General features: G+C 46.9%; 1 protein-coding gene across 1 annotated transcript in view; it reads right to left on the bottom strand.

Moving 5' to 3' along the window:
- Window positions 1-211: 211 nt before the first annotated feature.
- The window catches only part of LOC120031838 (potassium voltage-gated channel subfamily C member 2-like), a 43,034-nt gene continuing 23,898 nt past the window's right edge, over window positions 212-19,347 (bottom strand). Inside the window, exons 2-4 of the mRNA XM_038977658.1 lie at window positions 7,495-8,434; window positions 6,251-6,427; window positions 212-348 (exon numbers count right to left, since the gene is read on the bottom strand). Of these exons, the coding sequence (XP_038833586.1) occupies window positions 212-348; window positions 6,251-6,427; window positions 7,495-8,434 (1,254 nt within the window). The remainder of the gene's footprint in view (window positions 349-6,250; window positions 6,428-7,494; window positions 8,435-19,347) is intronic.

Raw genomic sequence — 19,347 nt, forward strand, 5'->3', positions numbered from 1 at the left:
GAAGAGGAGAAGAGCAGGGTTAGTCTGTGGTCGAAACCACTAAGGTTAGTCTCTAAAGTAGCTAACAACATTCACAGAGTATATTATATGATTCCAGGATGCTACAGAGAGCTAACGCCTATGAAGCTGGCTTCTGTCGGGTGTTTTGGGGGTGGGGGTGGGGGAGGGGAGTGTGCTCAGATGGAAGGCAAGCCTCGCTCTGGGCCGGGCCTCACAGGACGGATGGTATTGGGGAGCGGGAACGCCTCAGCGGGCACGGTGAATCGTAGGGTGAGGTCACTGGAGACAGCCTCAGGGCGTTACCAGCCAAGCCCGCTATGTTGCTTAAGCTTGGGGATTTCTCACAGCCTTCGGATGAGTGGGCGAGGGCGCAGGAACGGGACATGAACACACACAGGCACGCAGTCAAGTATTCCAAGTCCAAGCCAGCCACGTGAATGAAACAAGACAGGAGACAGGAGTGAGACAGAGCAGCAGTACATACATACGGTGATTCATGCACATATGTAGTTTCTCATGACACAGGTCAGACGGAAAATGTCCATTTAATTGAATATGTTGACAGAACTTTGCTTTAATTACTGCTTTTGAAGTTATGCCAATATGAATGTCTCATATAATGGCATCATTACTACGTTTTGTCACACAATTTATTCAAGCAATAATCTCATACAGATGTGTTCATATTTCAATTGCTAATTAAAGTGTTTATATATATATATATATATATATATATATATATATATATATATATATATATATATATATATCAGGCTAAAAACTGCTTTTCATTCAGGAGCTCTAGCATTTGTGCCGATGTGTACAAAGTCTCTGAAATAAAGCCAGCATCAAAAACACAGGGCGTGCAAATGTAAAATAACTGTGTTTAAATTTAAAATAACTGTGTTTAAATGTAAAATAACGGTTTAAATTTAAAATAACTGTGTTTAAATGTCAAATAACTGTGTTTAAATGCAAAATAACTGTGTTTAAATGTAAAATAACTGTGTTTAAATGCAAAATAACTGTTTAAATGTAAAATAACTGTGTTTAAATGTAAAATAACTGTGTTTAAATGCAAAATAACTGTTTAAATGTAAAATAACTGTGTTTAAATGTAAAGCAAGATGATGAGGAGTGTGATGATTGTGGAAATGACGGTGATGATAATGGGAAAGAGAACGGCGCTGACGAGCCTGTAAGCAGGTGGTGCACACCAACTAAATGTACATTCATTTATATCAGCAGTCCTTTTTAAATGTCCAGACGCCAGTGAGAAACAAACAAACGACAAACCAGCCAGACCATTAACAGAGCTGGCCAATCAGCTGGCACAAAGACAGAGGGAGAGGAAGAAAGACAAGCTAATGGGATTGCAGCATCATTACCATACTGTAGATGGATCCATTTGTTTCAGCGTTTACTCAAAAGGGACGGCGCGCAAATGAGGCCGCTTCAGAACCAGCCGAGCTGGCAGAACAAAGGGCAGCTTCAGCTTGTGCCGACAGGTAGTGCTGGGGACTAGAAAGGACCTCATGTTTTATGCATTAACCGCTGCACTGCTGCGACCGCCACCGCCGGCTGAGGAGGCTGAGACGAGGGCACAGCTGGACGCTCGCCTTGTGGCACCCAACTGTTCCATAGCCCATGATGATGCAGAGTCGCCCTGTGGTGGGCATGGGTCCAGGTGGTGGGAGGCCCAGGGTTGTCTCATGCCTGGCAGATTGCCTCAAGACCCAGGTGGGCTGAGCATGGCACAGCACTGTCCCGGTCAACACATGGGGGGCTGTGAGGTTTATGAGTTGGTACCCCAGAGAGATTTACTGACTGGCTTTGTGTGTGTCTCCATGTAATGGATGGTTGAGTTAAACAGGAACACTAACTGCGCAGACATCAGAGCTGCACTAAGTCAATATCAAATCAATTAATTAACCATAACAATCTGAACCATAGAATGAATCCTAATAAGAAAAGACTCCTGCAACAGTTAAACGTATCCTATAGTAATAATGCTATAATTAATATTAACCCCAAATGACAGTTATAACCATGCCCTTCTACAATTACACACAGAGGAGTGGGTTGATTGCCAGGCCATACAGCAGACCCAGTGTAAGCATGAGATTTAGATTGCCTTCTGGAGAGGCAGTTCACTTCTGATAAGAGGCAATTAGCAAAAGCGTAACAGAGTTCCATATTACAGTGTAGAATAGATTAACACAGCATTAACTGGTCAAGATGACAGAGATAAAGCTTGGGAATTAAGACAGTGAAGTACGATTTAGGCCTAAACGTTCATTAGGCCCAAAATGTAATTTCTCATTCCAACAAAAAGGTTATTTTGAAGACACGATACAGTATGGTAGTGACTTCTAACTCAACACAGGCATCACCTGTACAAACAGCAGGTCATTCTAACTCAACACGGGCATCACCTGTACAAACAGCAGGTCATTCTAACTCAACACAGGCACCTGTACAAACAGCAGGTCATTCTAACTCAACACAGGCAGCACCTGTACAAACAGCAGGTCATTCTAACTCAACACAGGCACCTGTACAAACAGCAGGTCATTCTAACTCAACACAGGCACCTGTACAAACAGCAGGTCATTCTAACTCAACACAGGCAGCACCTGTACAAACAGCAGGTCATTCTAACTCAACACAGGCACCTGTACAAACAGCAGGTCATTCTAACTCAACACAGGCATCACCTGTACAAACAGCAGGTCATTCTAACTCAACACAGGCACCTGTACAAACAGCAGGTCATTCTAACTCAACACAGGCAGCACCTGTACAAACAGCAGGTCATTCTAACTCAACACAGGCAGCACCTGTACAAACAGCAGGTCATTCTAACTCAACACAGGCACCTGTACAAACAGCAGGTCATTCTAACTCAACACAGGCATCACCTGTACAAACAGCAGGTCATTCTAACTCAACACAGGCAGCACCTGTACAAACAGCAGGTCATTCTAACTCAACACAGGCATCACCTGTACAAACAGCAGGTCATTCTAATTCAACACGGGCATCACCTGTACAAACAGCAGGTCATTCTAACTCAACACAGGCAGCACCTGTACAAACAGCAGGTCATTCTAACTCAACACAGGCAGCACCTGTACAAACAGCAGGTCATTCTAACTCAACACAGGCAGCACCTGTACAAACAGCAGGTCATTCTAACTCAACACAGGCATCACCTGTACAAACAGCAGGTCATTCTAACTCAACACAGGCAGCACCTGTACAAACAACAGGTCATTCTAACTCAACACAGGCAGCACCTGTACAAACAGCAGGTCATTCTAACACAACACAGGCAGCACCTGTACAAACAGCAGGTCATTCTAACTCAACACAGGCATCACCTGTACAAACAACAGGTCATTCTAACTCAACACAGGCAGCACCTGTACAAACAGCAGGTCATTCTAACTCAACACAGGCATCACCTGTACAAACAGCAGGTCATTCTAACTCAACACAGGCAGCACCTGTACAAACAGCAGGTCATTCTAACTCAACACGGGCATCACCTGTACAAACAGCAGGTCATTCTAACTCAACACAGGCAGCACCTGTACAAACAGCAGGTCATTCTAACTCAACACGGGCATCACCTGTACAAACAGAAGGTCATTCTAACTCAACACAGGCACCTGTACAAACAGCAGGTCATTCTAACTCAACACAGGCACCTGTACAAACAGCAGGTCATTCTAACTCAACACAGGCAGCACCTGTACAAACAGCAGGTCATTCTAACTCAACACAGGCATCACCTGTACAAACAGCAGGTCATTCTAACTCAACACAGGCAGCACCTGTACAAACAGCAGGTCATTCTAACTCAACACAGGCATCACCTGTACAAACAGCAGGTCATTCTAACTCAACACAGGCACCTGTACAAACAGCAGGTCATTCTAACTCAACACAGGCACCTGTACAAACAGCAGGTCATTCTAACTCAACACAGGCACCTGTACAAACAGCAGGTCATTCTAACTCAACACAGGCATCACCTGTACAAACAGCAGGTCATTCTAACTCAACACAGGCAGCACCTGTACAAACAGCAGGTCATTCTAACTCAACACAGGCATCACCTGTACAAACAGCCGGTCATTCTAACTCAACACAGGCAGCACCTGTACAAACAGCAGGTCATTCTAACTCAACACAGGCAGCACCTGTACAAACAGCAGGTCATTCTAACTCAACACAGGCAGCACCTGTACAAACAGCAGGTCATTCTAACTCAACACAGGCAGCACCTGTACAAACAGCAGGTCATTCTAACTCAACACAGGCATCACCTGTACAAACAGCAGGTCATTCTAACTCAACACAGGCACCTGTACAAACAGCAGGTCATTCTAACTCAACACAGGCAGCACCTGTACAAACAGCAGGTCATTCTAACTCAACACAGGCAGCACCTAATACAAACAGCAGGTCATTCTAACTCAACACAGGCAGCACCTGTACAAACAGCAGGTCATTCTAACTCAACACAGGCATCACCTGTACAAACAGCAGGTCATTCTAACTCAACACAGGCAGCACCTGTACAAACAACAGGTCATTCTAACTCAACACGGGCATCACCTGTACAAACAGCAGGTCATTCTAACTCAACACGGGCAGCACCTGTACAAACAGCAGGTCATTCTAACTCAACACAGGCAGCACCTGTACAAACAGCAGGTCATTCTAACTCAACACGGGCATCACCTGTACAAACAGCAGGTCATTCTAACTCAACACAGGCAGCACCTGTACAAACAGCAGGTCATTCTAACTCAACACAGGCAGCACCTGTACAAACAGCAGGTCATTCTAACTCAACACAGGCAGCACCTGTACAAACAGCAGGTCATTCTAACTCAACACAGGCAGCACCTGTACAAACAACAGGTCATTCTAACTCAACACAGGCATCACCTGTACAAACAGCAGGTCATTCTAACTCAACACAGGCAGCACCTGTACAAACAGCAGGTCATTCTAACTCAACACAGGCAGCACCTAATACAAACAGCAGGTCATTCTAACTCAACACAGGCAGCACCTGTACAAACAGCAGGTCATTCTAACTCAACACAGGCAGCACCTGTACAAACAGCAGGTCATTCTAACTCAACACGGGCATCACCTGTACAAACAGCAGGTCATTCTAACTCAACACAGGCAGCACCTGTACAAACAGCAGGTCATTCTAACTCAACACAGGCAGCACCTGTACAAACAGCAGGTCATTCTAACTCAACACAGGCATCACCTGTACAAACAACAGGTCATTCTAATTCAACACAGGCATCACCTGTACAAACAGCAGGTCATTCTAACTCAACACAGGCATCACCTGTACAAACAGCAGGTCATTCTAACTCAACACAGGCATCACCTGTACAAACAACAGGTCATTCTAACTCAACACAGGCATCACCTGTACAAACAGCAGGTCATGACCTCATTAACAACCTTGATTCTATTTCTATTGTTTCTATTTGTCTAGTGTTTAGTATTGTTCTGTGCTGTGTTCTTTAGCCTACATTTCAGTGACGGCATTTAGCATGCCATTCAAAGATAGAAGGCTTGTCGTGCAATTTGTCTGCTCTGTCTGGTGCTGCAGATGGATTCTACCTTCCTGATGACCTTTAGGGCACAGTGGTGGGAAGACTGGGTCGCCACACAACATGACCTTTCCACAGACACACTACAGGACTGCGCCACTGCAACATCCCCCTATAGCCTCAGGCTGGATTACATTAGCAGACGAGGGCCTCTGTCTTCCTCCTCTTTCCTGGGAGGAATTCAACATGTGGGCAGATACAGGAAGGAGACTTTTCGTGGATCATCTGATCATTGTCCATATCCCAAGGGGTGAGTAGTGTCAACTGAACGTAGCAGTAGGTCTCCCTTATCACACAAACTAGACTAGTGGATTAGGTTTGGTGGCGCTATTTTAGTGACCACTACCACAAATGAAGCCCCACAGCCTTGAATGAGCAATGACAGAAACGCCTAAATGATTTAGTTATGAATCACCATTAATGAATGATGATTTATGAATTCCCAATAATGATGTAACAATGAATAATGGATAATGGACATTGACATTTGCCATGCCTTTCAAAACCAAACAAAAGCCATGAAAATAGACACGTCCATGATGACGGGTGCTGATGCACATGCATAAAGATCCTGATCCAGAGGGGTGACGCAGTACCTGTCTTCCTGACCCCACCGTCGGCAGGGCAGGTGTAGTCACTGGCAGCCAGCAGGAAGCACGTCCCCCCACTCCTCCGCTCCTGCTCTGGGGTGCTGGACCTGCGCATGGGGACCCTCTCCTCTGTGCTGGGGGACATGGTGAGATCACTGCCTCCACTGCCGTCCCCTGACAGCACTGGTGACCGCAGGGAGAGAGGAGGAGGAGGGGTTAAGGGTGGTAGGGCGGAAGAGGGGGCGAGGAAAGGCAGGTTAAGGGATCGAATCAGGACACATCAAACAAACTCCCACATCAAGAGCGCTTGCCAAATGCCACGAGGACCAGGCGCGCTGGGGGACAAGGGTCAAAGGTGAAATAGACAGGACCTCAATCGATGGTGTCAGCGCACCTAGTGTCTGCCTATAAAAGAGCTTGCCAATGTCAAAACAAAACAGGCTGAAATTTAGCATTTATCACATCTTATAATCAAAAAGCTTAATTAGAATTAATCTATTGAGAAATTCCACTTTGAATTCAGCATATCATTTGATTGCACATAGCATGTTAAGAATAAATAGCCAATGCTATTGCCTGCATTTCAAATAACCCCCGCCCCCCAAAAAGAAAATCATGCTGGCTTCTCAACAGATTTAATCTGTGTTGGAATACATTTATTAAAGCACGGCTAGTTCTGAACTTGTTAAATGTTAATATTTCACATCTAATAAAGCAACATATTGCAAAGAAACCAGAGCATGAATACCCTGAGGAATTTCTGGATTATAGTTAAAAGAAACTAAGGAGACAAGGGTCAACACTCATTTCCATCAATATCAGATGTGTCAGAGTGATTTACAGATGAACGCCTGCAGGGGGAAAACGGCCACCTACAGTCAAGTCACAAATGAACAATCCCTACTTTAAAACCTCAAGAGTCAAAGGCTTTTTGTTTTCGTCCAAAATCTTATTAGTGAAGAAATATTTCACAGCAATCATCTCTGACCCATCAATTCCTTTCGCATCATTCTCTTATGTCCGTGGCAACAGAAGTGCTAAACATTCTAAGGACATCAGCGGGTCTAGTCTCTCAAGAGGAAAACCTTGTGTTGCCCCGGGGGGTCTGTTAAAAGGCCACTGTTTTCCACCTGAATGAGATCCCTTATAGATTCTCCCCTTGCCCTCCCCTTCTGTCTATACATGAATAACCCCTAGCCCACTGACAAATTCCACCTTAAGATACAATGGTGGTATGCTGGCGGTCTCACCTGATTGGTTGCGCTCCAGCACCCTGCTCCCCTGCATGTTGCAGAGGTCCCCCTGGGGGCTGTTGCAGGTGGTGTTGAGGTCTACTTTGAGGCAGGTTGGGGATCCCCCCAGTACGACCTGGGGGATGTGCCTCTTCCTCTTCTTGGGAAGCTTCTGCTTGGCCATGGCCAGCGAGTAGTACATTCCAAAGTTATTGACGATGACGGGCACAGGCATGGCTATCGTCAGCACACCCGCCAGGGCACACAGCGCGCCCACCAGCATGCCCGACCACGTCTGCGGGTACATGTCACCGTAACCCAGCGTGGTCATGGTGACCACGGCCCACCAGAAGCCGATGGGGATGTTCTTGAACATGGTGTGTTCGCCGGCCGTGGGGTCGTTGGGGTTGGCGCCGATGCGCTCGGCATAGTAGATTGCGGTGGCGAAGATAAGCACACCTAGGGCGAGGAAGATGATGAGGAGGAGGAACTCGTTGGTGCTAGCCTTCAATGTGTGACCCAGCACCCGCAGCCCCACGAAGTGTCGCGTCAGCTTGAAGATACGCAGGATCCTGACAAACCTTACCACTCTGAGGAAGCCCAAGACGTCCTTAGCTGCTTTAGACGACAGTCCGCTCAAGCCTACCTCCAGGTAGAACGGCAGGATAGCCACAAAGTCGATTATGTTGAGCAGGCTCTTGACAAACTCCAGCTTGTCTGGGCTGAAGATGACACGCACCATGAACTCCAGGGTGAACCAAAGAACGCAGACACCCTCCACGTAGGTGAGAGCCGGGTCCGTCTCGATAATGTAATCAGGACCCAGGTCCGGCAGGCTGCCGTTGAGCACTGCTTCAGACTTGTTGATGATGGTGATGGTGTTGAATGCCTCATGGGTCTCCAGGCAGAAGGTGGTGATCGAGACCAGGATGAAGAACAAGGAGGCAAAGGCCACAAACTGGAGAAGAGGAGATGAGATAAGGAGAGAGAGAGGGGGAGATTAGAGAGAGAGGGAATTAGAGAGACTTTTGAATGTCAAATTCTCTTGTGTCATTGCAGCTCATAAAGCACAATACATACAATCTGGATAACCTTCTATTTACTAATTAATTTATTCACTCATCACACAGAGAGAGAAAGAAAGAGAGAGAAAGAGAGAAAGAAAGAGAGAGAGAGAGAGAAAAAAAGAAAGAAAGAAGGAAATAGAGAAAGAAAGAGAGAGAGAGAGAGAGAGAGAGAGAGATAGAAAGGTAGGGGGGTAGGGAGAACCATAGCAACGGTAATTAACATCACCTTCATCAAATACAATACACTCCAGAGAGAGAGAGAGCAATCTATTAGTACTAGCAATAAACCCAGCCAGTGGCTCACTGGGACGTGGCCTGGCAGTCTTAATGCAGTTAAACCCGCTGACTGGCCCACTCATTCCCTCAAACCCATCGGTGAAGGTTCATTGATGCAGAAGGGCTTACAGTATTCAAGTCTTAAAAAACGTTCAGTCACTGTTATACAGTGTGTTGGAGTGAATGAGGTGTCATCCTTTTGAGTGGATGGGAAAAGATCTGTCCAGTCCATTTGGTAGCCTGGTAGTGGGTACCAGTCTGTTTCTGCCATCATGCCACTCCTTTCCACCGCGTCATGCCATGGTTGGTTTGCATGACTGTATGGAGTTGGGAAGAGCTCAAACAGATAAAGGCTGGGTTTTTGTTCAGCACGTGAGTCACAAATTGTGACAAATATATTTCTAAAAAGCCATATACAAAAACAAATACTTGATTGATGGATCTCATTGTCTGCGTTTAAACAGGCAGCACAATTCAGATTTTTTTCCTCTCCACTATTTGGTCTTTTGACCAATCACATCAGATCTTTGGGTCATAAGACACCAATTAGTATGGAAATGCAGCCCTTGTCCTCCACATTACAGATTTACAATCCAGCCCCAATGACTGAGTAGAAAGCGGTATAGAATTGTCGTTCTACACAGCACAAGCCCACATCCTCTGTGTAATGGACTCAGACTACCTCTTCAGGTCAGTTCAGATTGTCTCTCGAAAACTAGTCTGTACACATTGCTTTAGATGAGCAGAGTGGCACAGGGGAATTCAGCACATAGCTTAGTCAATAACAAATATTTCACTTGAATGTAGCTGAAGGCAATAACTACAAGAGGAAATCCTTGAAGTATATTATTTTCTAATACAACAGACAACAAAAAAACATTATTTTTTACATGTGGTGAATGTCAACCTTATATTAGTCCATAAAACACCCTAAATAATAAAGCAATTGTGTGATTTTAACCAAAATATCGATGCAGAGAGAGAGAGACACACAGTGACAGAGACAGAGACACAGAAGGATATATATTCCTAGGAATGAGTCACCTTTTAATTAAACATCAGCTGTTGGTGAGACACAGTGAAGGTTCTTTCATCAGTCTCTCTGTCTACTGCCTATACCTCTGTTTCAGTCTTCACTAGATGAAATCTCTCTGTCTACTGCCTATACCTCTGTTTCAGTCTTCACTAGCTGAAATCTCTCTGTCTACTGCCTATACCTCTGTTTCAGTCTTCACTAGCTGAAATCTCTCTGTCTACTGCCTATACCTCTGTTTCAGTCTTCACTAGATGAAATCTCTCTGTCTACTGCCTATACCTCTGTTTCAGTCTTCACTAGATGAAATCTCTCTGTCTACTGCCTATACCTCTGTTTCAGTCTTCACTAGCTGAAATCTCTCTGTCTACTGCCTATACCTCTGTTTCAGTCTTCACTAGCTGAAATCTCTCTGTCTACTGCCTATACCTCTGTTTCAGTCTTCACTAGATGAAATCTCTCTGTCTACTGCCTATACCTCTGTTTCAGTCTTCACTAGATGAAATCTCTCTGTCTACTGCCTATACCTCTGTTTCAGTCTTCACTAGCTGAAATCTCTCTGTCTACTGCCTATACCTCTGTTTCAGTCTTCACTAGCTGAAATCTCTCTGTCTACTGCCTATACCTCTGTTTCAGTCTTCACTAGATGAAATCTCTCTGTCTACTGCCTATACCTCTGTTTCAGTCTTCACTAGCTGAAATCTCTCTGTCTACTGCCTATACCTCTGTTTCAGTCTTCACTAGCTGAAATCTCTCTGTCTACTGCCTATACCTCTGTTTCAGTCTTCACTAGATGAAATCTCTCTGTCTACTGCCTATACCTCTGTTTCAGTCTTCACTAGCTGAAATCTCTCTGTCTACTGCCTATACCTCTGTTTCAGTCTTCACTAGATGAAATCTCTCTGTCTACTGCCTATACCTCTGTTTCAGTCTTCACTAGATGAAATCTCTCTGTCTACTGCCTATACCTCTGTTTCAGTCTTCACTAGCTGAAATCTCTCTGTCTACTGCCTATACCTCTGTTTCAGTCTTCACTAGATGAAATCTCTCTGTCTACTGCCTATACCTCTGTTTCAGTCTTCACTAGCTGAAATCTCTCTGTCTACTGCCTATACCTCTGTTTCAGTCTTCACTAGCTGAAATCTCTCTGTCTACTGCCTATACCTCTGTTTCAGTCTTCACTAGATGAAATCTCTATGTCTACTGCCTATACCTCTGTTTCAGTCTTCACTAGCTGAAATCTCTCTGTCTACTGCCTATACCTCTGTTTCAGTCTTCACTAGCTGAAATCTCTCTGTCTACTGCCGATACCTCTGTTTCAGTATTCACTAGATGAAATCTCTCTGTCTACTGCCTATACCTCTGTTTCAGTCTTCACTAGATGAAATCTCTCTGTCTACTGCCTATACCTCTGTTTCAGTCTTCACTAGCTGAAATCTCTCTGTCTACTGCCTATACCTCTGTTTCAGTCTTCACTAGATGAAATCTCTCTGTCTACTGCCTATACCTCTGTTTCAGTCTTCACTAGCTGAAATCTCTCTGTCTACTGCCTATACCTCTGTTTCAGTCTTCACTAGATGAAATCTCTCTGTCTACTGCCTATACCTCTGTTTCAGTCTTCACTAGATGAAATCTCTCTGTCTACTGCCTATACCTCTGTTTCAGTCTTCACTAGCTGAAATCTCTCTGTCTACTGCCTATACCTCTGTTTCAGTCTTCACTAGCTGAAATCTCTCTGTCTACAGCCTATACCTCTGTTTCAGTCTTCACTAGATGAAATCTCTCTGTCTACTGCCTATACCTCTGTTTCAGTCTTCACTAGATGAAATCTCTCTGTCTACTGCCTATACCTCTGTTTCAGTCTTCACTAGATGAAATCTCTCTGTCTACTGCCTATACCTCTGTTTCAGTCTTCACTAGATGAAATCTCTCTGTCTACTGCCTATACCTCTGTTTCAGTCTTCACTAGATGAAATCTCTCTGTCTACTGCCTATACCTCTGTTTCAGTCTTCACTAGATGAAATCTCTCTGTCTACTGCCGATACCTCTGTTTCAGTCTTCACTAGATGAAATCTCTCTGTCTACTGCCGATACCTCTGTTTCAGTCTTCACTAGCTGAAATCTCTCTGTCTACTGCCTATACCTCTGTTTCAGTCTTCACTAGATGAAATCTCTCTGTCTACTGCCTATACCTCTGTTTCAGTCTTCACTAGCTGAAATCTCTCTGTCTACTGCCTATACCTCTGTTTCAGTCTTCACTAGATGAAATCTCTCTGTCTACTGCCTATACCTCTGTTTCAGTCTTCACTAGATGAAATCTCCCTGTCTACTGCCTATACCTCTGTTTCAGTCTTCACTAGCTGAAATCTCTCTGTCTACTGCCTATACCTCTGTTTCAGTCTTCACTAGATGAAATCTCTCTGTCTACTGCCTATACCTCTGTTTCAGTCTTCACTAGCTGAAATCTCTCTGTCACTCACAAAACATATCTCAGGGTCTGCACAGTGCCCCCACGGCAAAGTCAAGCAGAGACAGGGATGACTAAATAGCCCTCATTGGTCCTATTCATTAACCCCTATATAACGATATGAGCTGAGAGTTGGAAAGCAAGTTCAGGGAGTGAGTGTTTTAATGAAATAAACGGACCATAATACAAAACAAGAAACACTAACAGAACACAGACATCAAACTGAAACAGAAACAATGATGCCTGGGGAAGGAACCAAAGGGAGTGACATCTATAGGGAAGGTAATCAGGGAGTGATGCAGTCCAGGTGAGTCTGATGACGCGCAGGTGCGCGTAACGATGGTGACAGGTGTGCGCCATAACGAGCAGCCTGGTGACCTAGAGGCTGGAGAGGGAGCACACGTGACACCCTGGGTCTAGTTTACTGACCAAAGCCCTGTCTTTATGGACAAGCCAGAGGAAGTGGGAGACGACAGGGGGATTGATTTCATTGGGACTATGTTGTACAGCCTCAGTGGCAGAGATTGTGACCTTTCTGGTTTACATGCATCCCTATCCATGGTTTTATGACTACAGTGAAACATTCAATGAATTAGTGTATTCTTCAGTGGAAGGCTTTCAGCTTTGCCCTTTAAAAGTAGCCACTGTATGTATGAATGTCAACAGCATGGTCGCTACTGTCACGATCGTCTTGATATGAGAGATTGGACCAAGGCGCAGCATGATATGAATACATCTTCTTTTTTATTATACGAAGACGTAACACGAAACACTTATACAAACTAACAAAAACAACTAACGACCGTGAAGCTACAAACGCAAGTGCACACACAAACTACTTACGTTCAACATAGACTAGACATAGAAAATGACCCACAAACAGCTAAAGCCTATGGCTGCCTTAAATATGGCTCCCAATCAGAGACAACAATAACCAGCTGTCTCTAATTGAGACCCAATTCAGGCAACCATAGACTTTCCTAGACACCTACACTGAACATTAAACCATCTATTCTACTAAACCCCCTAAACCAAACAACACCCTAGACAATACAAAAAACACATACTTCACCATGTCACACCCTGACCTAACTAAAATAATAATGAAAACAAAGATAACTAAGGCCAGGGTGTGACATAACCCCCCCCTTAAGGTGCGAACTCCGGGCGCACCAGCATCAAGTCTAGGGGAGGGTCTGGGTGGGCGTCTGTCCACGGTGGCGGCTCTGGCACTGGTCGTGGTTCCCACCCCACCATAGTCACTACCCGCTTACGTAGCCTCCTCCAAATGGCCACCCTCCACATTAACCCCACTGGATTAAGGGGCAGCACCGGACTAAGGGGCAGCACCGGACTAAGGGGCAGCACCGGACTAAGGGGCAGCTCCAGGATAAGGGGCAGCTCCAGGATAAGGGGCAGCTCCGGACTGAGGGACGGCAGCTCCGGACTGAGGGACGGCAGCTCCGGACTGAGGGACGGATCCTGGCTGGATGACTGCTCTGGCGGATCTTGGCTGGACGGCTCTGGCGGATCCTGGCTGGACGGCTCATGGCTGGCTGACGGATCTGGCTGCTCATGGCTGGCTGACGGATCTGGCTGCTCATGGCTGGCTGACGGATCTGGCTGCTCATGGCTGGCTGACGGATCTGGCTGCTCATGGCTGGCTGACGGATCTGGCTGCTCATGGTTGGCTGACGGATCTGGCTGCTCATGGCTGGCTGACGGCTCTGGCAGATCCTGTCTGGTTGGCGGCTCTGGCAGATCCTGTCTGGTTGGCGGCTCTGGCAGATCCTGTCTGGTTGGCGGCTCTGGCAGATCCTGTCTGGTTGGCGGCTCTGGCAGATCCTGTCTGGTTGGCGGCTCTGGCAGATCCTGTCTGGTTGGCGGCTCTGGCAGATCCTGACTGACGAATGGCTCTAGCGGCTCCTGACTGACTAACGGCTCTGACGGCTCGGGACAGACGGGCGGCTCTAATGGCTCGGGACAGACGGATGGCTCAGACGGCACTGGGCAGACGGATGGCTCAGATGGCGCTGGGGAGACGGATGGCTCAGATGGCGCTGGGGAGACGGATGGCTCAGATGGCGCTGGGGAGACGGATGGCTCAGATGGCGCTGGGGAAACGGATGGCTCAGATGGCGCTGGGGAGACGGATGGCTCAGATGGCACTGGGCAGACGGATGGCTCTGGCCGGAATAGGCGCACTGTAGGCCTGGTGCGTGGTGCCGGAACTGGAGGCACCGGGCTAAGGACACGCACCTTCAGGCTAGTGCGGGGAGAAGGAACAGGGCATACTGGACCCTGGGGACGCACATTAGGCCTAGTGCGTGGTGCCGGAACTGGTGGTACCGGGCTGGAGACACGCACCATAGGACGAGTGCGTGGAGGAGGAACAGGGCTCTGGAGACACACTGGAAGCCTGGTGCGTGGTGTAGGCACTGGTGGAACTGGACTGGGGCGGGGAGGTGGCGCCGGAAATACCGGACCGTGTAGGCGTACTGGTTCCCTTGAACACCGAGCCTGTCCAACCTTACCTGGTTGAATGCTCCCCGTCGCCCGACCAGTGCGGGGAGGTGGAATAACCCGCACCGGGCTATGTAGGCGAACCGGGGACACCATGCGTAAGGCTGGTGCCATGTATGCCGGCCCGAGGAGACGCACTGGAGACCAGACGCGTTGAGCCGGCATCATGGCACCTGGCTCAATGCCCAATCTAGCCCTACCAGTGCGGGGAGGTGGAATAACCCGCACCGGGCTATGAACACGTACAGGAGACACCGTGCGCTCTATTGCGTAACACGGTGTCCGCCCGTACTCCCGCTCTCCACGGTTAGCCTGGGAAGTGGGCGCAGGTCTCCTACCTGCCCTCGGCCCACTACCTCTTAGCCCCCCCCCAAGAATTTTTTTGGGTAGTACTCGCGGGCTTCCAGCCTTGCCTCTGTGCTGCCTCCTCATATCGCCTCCTCTCGGCTTTCGCTGCCTCCAGCTCTTCACGAGGGAGGCGATATTCTCCCGGTTGTGCCCAAGGTCCCTTTCCATCTAATATCTCCTCCCATGTCCATGAATCCTTGATGCCTTGATCCTGTTGCCGCTTGTCACGCTGCTTGATCCGGGTTTGTTGGGTCATTCTGTCACGATCGTCTTGATATGAGAGATTGGACCAAGGCGCAGCATGATATGAATACATCTTCTTTTTTATTATACGAAGACGTAACACGAAACACTTATACAAACTAACAAAAACAACTAACGACCGTGAAGCTACAAACGCAAGTGCACACACAAACTACTTACGTTCAACATAGACTAGACATAGAAAATGACCCACAAACAGCTAAAGCCTATGGCTGCCTTAAATATGGCTCCCAATCAGAGACAACAATAACCAGCTGTCTCTAATTGAGACCCAATTCAGGCAACCATAGACTTTCCTAGACACCTACACTGAACATTAAACCATCTATTCTACTAAACCCCCTAAACCAAACAACACCCTAGACAATACAAAAAACACATACTTCACCATGTCACACCCTGACCTAACTAAAATAATAATGAAAACAAAGATAACTAAGGCCAGGGTGTGACAGCTACACAAAACAATTTACTTCAGAATGTCCACTGCATCACGTGGTTTTGACTTGAGCTCAAAACAGCCAGACCTGTTGTACTCAGAAACTGATTTCCTTGGCAGACAAACTTCAGTCTGTTTGACCTAGATGTGTAGACTGTGTGCGCGGGCGTATGCATTTGTGTTTGTATGTGCAAATGGAGCTGGGTCCAGAGAGGTGTACAATTTGCTCCTCTCCTCCCTCCATCGCTCTCCTTCCATCTCTCCTAGAGCTCAGAGGAAGTGGTTTCACACCCTCCCTTGTTTTGAATTGTATGCGTTTCTGGTAGAGCACTATCTAGACAATAGGGTCCCATTTGGAAAGCAGCCTATGACTCATGCAGTCTCAGAACGTCATTCTGCACTCATGAAGTGTATCTGTGCATTCATCCTGGCAGTCACTGGTTGCATGCAGCCTTTCACATGTATTATGCATGTCTTTTCCAGAACGTGACTTTATTTTATTCATAAACTTTCTGTATTTTTTTCACCAGGAGGACAAGTTCTAAAAAGGCAGCAGGCAACTGAGAGAAACTATAAATGAAAACCCATGAATTTACTTTGCAAAGTTAACAAGCATTCGTTGTTACAGAACCGAGGTACTAGCTATTTAATAATGGAGCTCTAGAGCGAGCCAAGTGAATAGTCAAGGCCACAACAGAACAGAACATGAAATCGTGAAGCACATTTACCATTTTGAAGTAAGAGGCAGGCACGGGAGCCATACAATGGACAGAAGCTCAGTTGTTTACAATGTGCCGCCGCGCCATCTGTTCCAGACAACATCTTTACTTTCCAGAGCTTCACAAAAGCCTTCACGTTTTTCTACTGCATCTATTTCAACATAATAATGAGCACTGAAGACAGATTCATAAGGCACTTCCCCCTGACCACAATCTTGTGCAACTTAGGCACAAAAACACCACTTTGACCAGAAAAACTGTGCCGCGGTATCAACAACAGCCGGGTTAAGTGTGTAAACTGTGTGGCGGTATCAATAACAGCCGGGTTAAGTGTGTAAACTGTGCCGCGGTATCAACAACAGCCGGGTTAAGTGTGTAAACTGTGTGGCCGGGTTAAGTGTGTGAACTGTGTGGCGGTATCAACAACAGCCGGGTTAAGTGTGTAAACTGTGTGGCGGTATCAACAACAGCCGGGTTAAGTGTGTAAACTGTGCCGCGGTATCAACAACAGCCGGGTTAAGTGTGTAAACTGTGCCGCGGTATCAACAACAGCCGGGTTAAGTGTGTAAACTGTGCCGCGGTATCAACAACAGCCGGGTTAAGTGTGTAAACTGTGTGGCCGGGTTAAGTGTGTAAACTGTGCCGCGGTATCAACAACAGCCGGGTTAAGTGTGTGAACTGTGCCGCGGTATCAACAACAGCCGGGTTAAGTGTGTGAACTGTGCCGCGGTATCAACAACAGCCGGGTTAAGTGTGTAAACTGTGTGGCGGTATCAACAACAGCCGGGTTAAGTGTGTAAACTGTGCCGCGGTATCAACAACAGCCGGGTTAAGTGTGTAAACTGTGCCGCGGTATCAACAACAGCCGGGTTAAGTGTGTAAACTGTGTGGCGGTATCAACAACAGCCGGGTTAAGTGTGTAAACTGTGCCGCGGTATCAACAACAGCCGGGTTAAGTGTGTAAACTGTGCCGCGGTATCAACAACAGCCGGGTTAAGTGTGTAAACTGTGTGGCGGTATCAACAACATCCGGGTTAAGTGTGTAAACTGTGTGGCGGTATCAACAACAGCCGGGTTAAGTGTGTAAACTGTGCCGCGGTATCAACAACAGCCGGGTTAAGTGTGTAAACTGTGCCGCGGTATCAACAACAGCCGGGTTAAGTGTGTAAACTGTGCCGCGGTATCAACAACAGCCGGGTTAAGTGTGTAAACTGTGTGGCGGTATCAACAACAGCCGGGTTAAGTGTGTAAACTGTGCCGCGGTATCAACAACAGCCGGGTTAAGTGTGTGAACTGTGCTGCGGTATCAACAACAGCCGGGTTAAGTGTGTAAACTGTGTGGCGGTATCAACAACAGCCGGGTTAAGTGTGTAAACTGCGCCGCGGTATCAACAACAGCCGGGTTAAGTGTGTAAACTGTGCCGCGGTATCAACAACAGCCGGGTTAAGTGTGTAAACTGTGTGACGGTATCAACAACAGCCGGGTTAAGTGTGTAAACTGTGTGGCGGTATCAACAACAGCCGGGTTAAGTGTGTAAACTGTGCCGCGGTATCAACAACAGCCGGGTTAAGTGTGTAAACTGTGTGGCGGTATCAACAACAGCCGGGTTAAGTGTGTAAACTGTGCCGCGGTATCAACAACATCCGGGTTAAGTGTGTAAACTGTGCTGCGGTATCAACAACAGCCGGGTTAAGTGTGTAAACTGTGTGGCGGTATCAACAACATCCGGGTTAAGTGTGTAAACTGTGCTGCGGTATCAACAACAGCCGGGTTAAGTGTGTAAACTGTGTGGCGGTATCAACAACAGCCGGGTTAAGTGTGTAAACTGTGTGGCGGTATCAACAACAGCCGGGTTAAGTGTGTAAACTGTGTGGCGGTATCAACAACAGCCGGGTTAAGTGTGTAAACTGTGTGGCGGTATCAACAACAGCCGGGTTAAGTGTGTAAACTGTGCTGCGGTATCAACAACAGCCGGGTTAAGTGTGTAAACTGTGCCGCGGTATCAACAACAGCCGGGTTAAGTGTGTGAACTGTGCCGCGGTATCAACAACAGCCGGGTTAAGTGTGTAAACTGTGTGGCGGTATCAACAACAGCCGGGTTAAGTGTGTAAACTGTGCCGCGGTATCAACAACATCCGGGTTAAGTGTGTAAACTGTGCCGCGGTATCAACAACAGCCGGGTTAAGTGTGTAAACTGTGTGGCGGTATCAACAACAGCCGGGTTAAGTGTGTAAACTGTGTGGCGGTATCAACAACAGCCGGGTTAAGTGTGTAAACTGTGCCGCGGTATCAACAACAGCCGGGTTAAGTGTGTAAACTGTGCCGCGGTATCAACAACAGCCGGGTTAAGTGTGTAAACTGTGTGGCGGTATCAACAACATCCGGGTTAAGTGTGTAAACTGTGTGGCGGTATCAACAACAGCCGGGTTAAGTGTGTAAACTGTGTGGCGGTATCAACAACAGCCGGGTTAAGTGTGTAAACTGTGCTGCGGTATCAACAACAGCCGGGTTAAGTGTGTAAACTGTGCCGCGGTATCAACAACAGCCGGGTTAAGTGTGTAAACTGTGCCGCGGTATCAACAACAGCCGGGTTAAGTGTGTAAACTGTGCCGCGGTATCAACAACAGCCGGGTTAAGTGTGTAAACTGTGCCGCGGTATCAACAACAGCCGGGTTAAGTGTGTAAACTGTGTGGCGGTATCAACAACAGCCGGGTTAAGTGTGTAAACTGTGC

Source organism: Salvelinus namaycush, chromosome 38 (genome assembly GCF_016432855.1).
Source record: "Salvelinus namaycush isolate Seneca chromosome 38, SaNama_1.0, whole genome shotgun sequence".
Classification (NCBI taxonomy): Eukaryota; Metazoa; Chordata; class Actinopteri; order Salmoniformes; family Salmonidae; genus Salvelinus; species Salvelinus namaycush.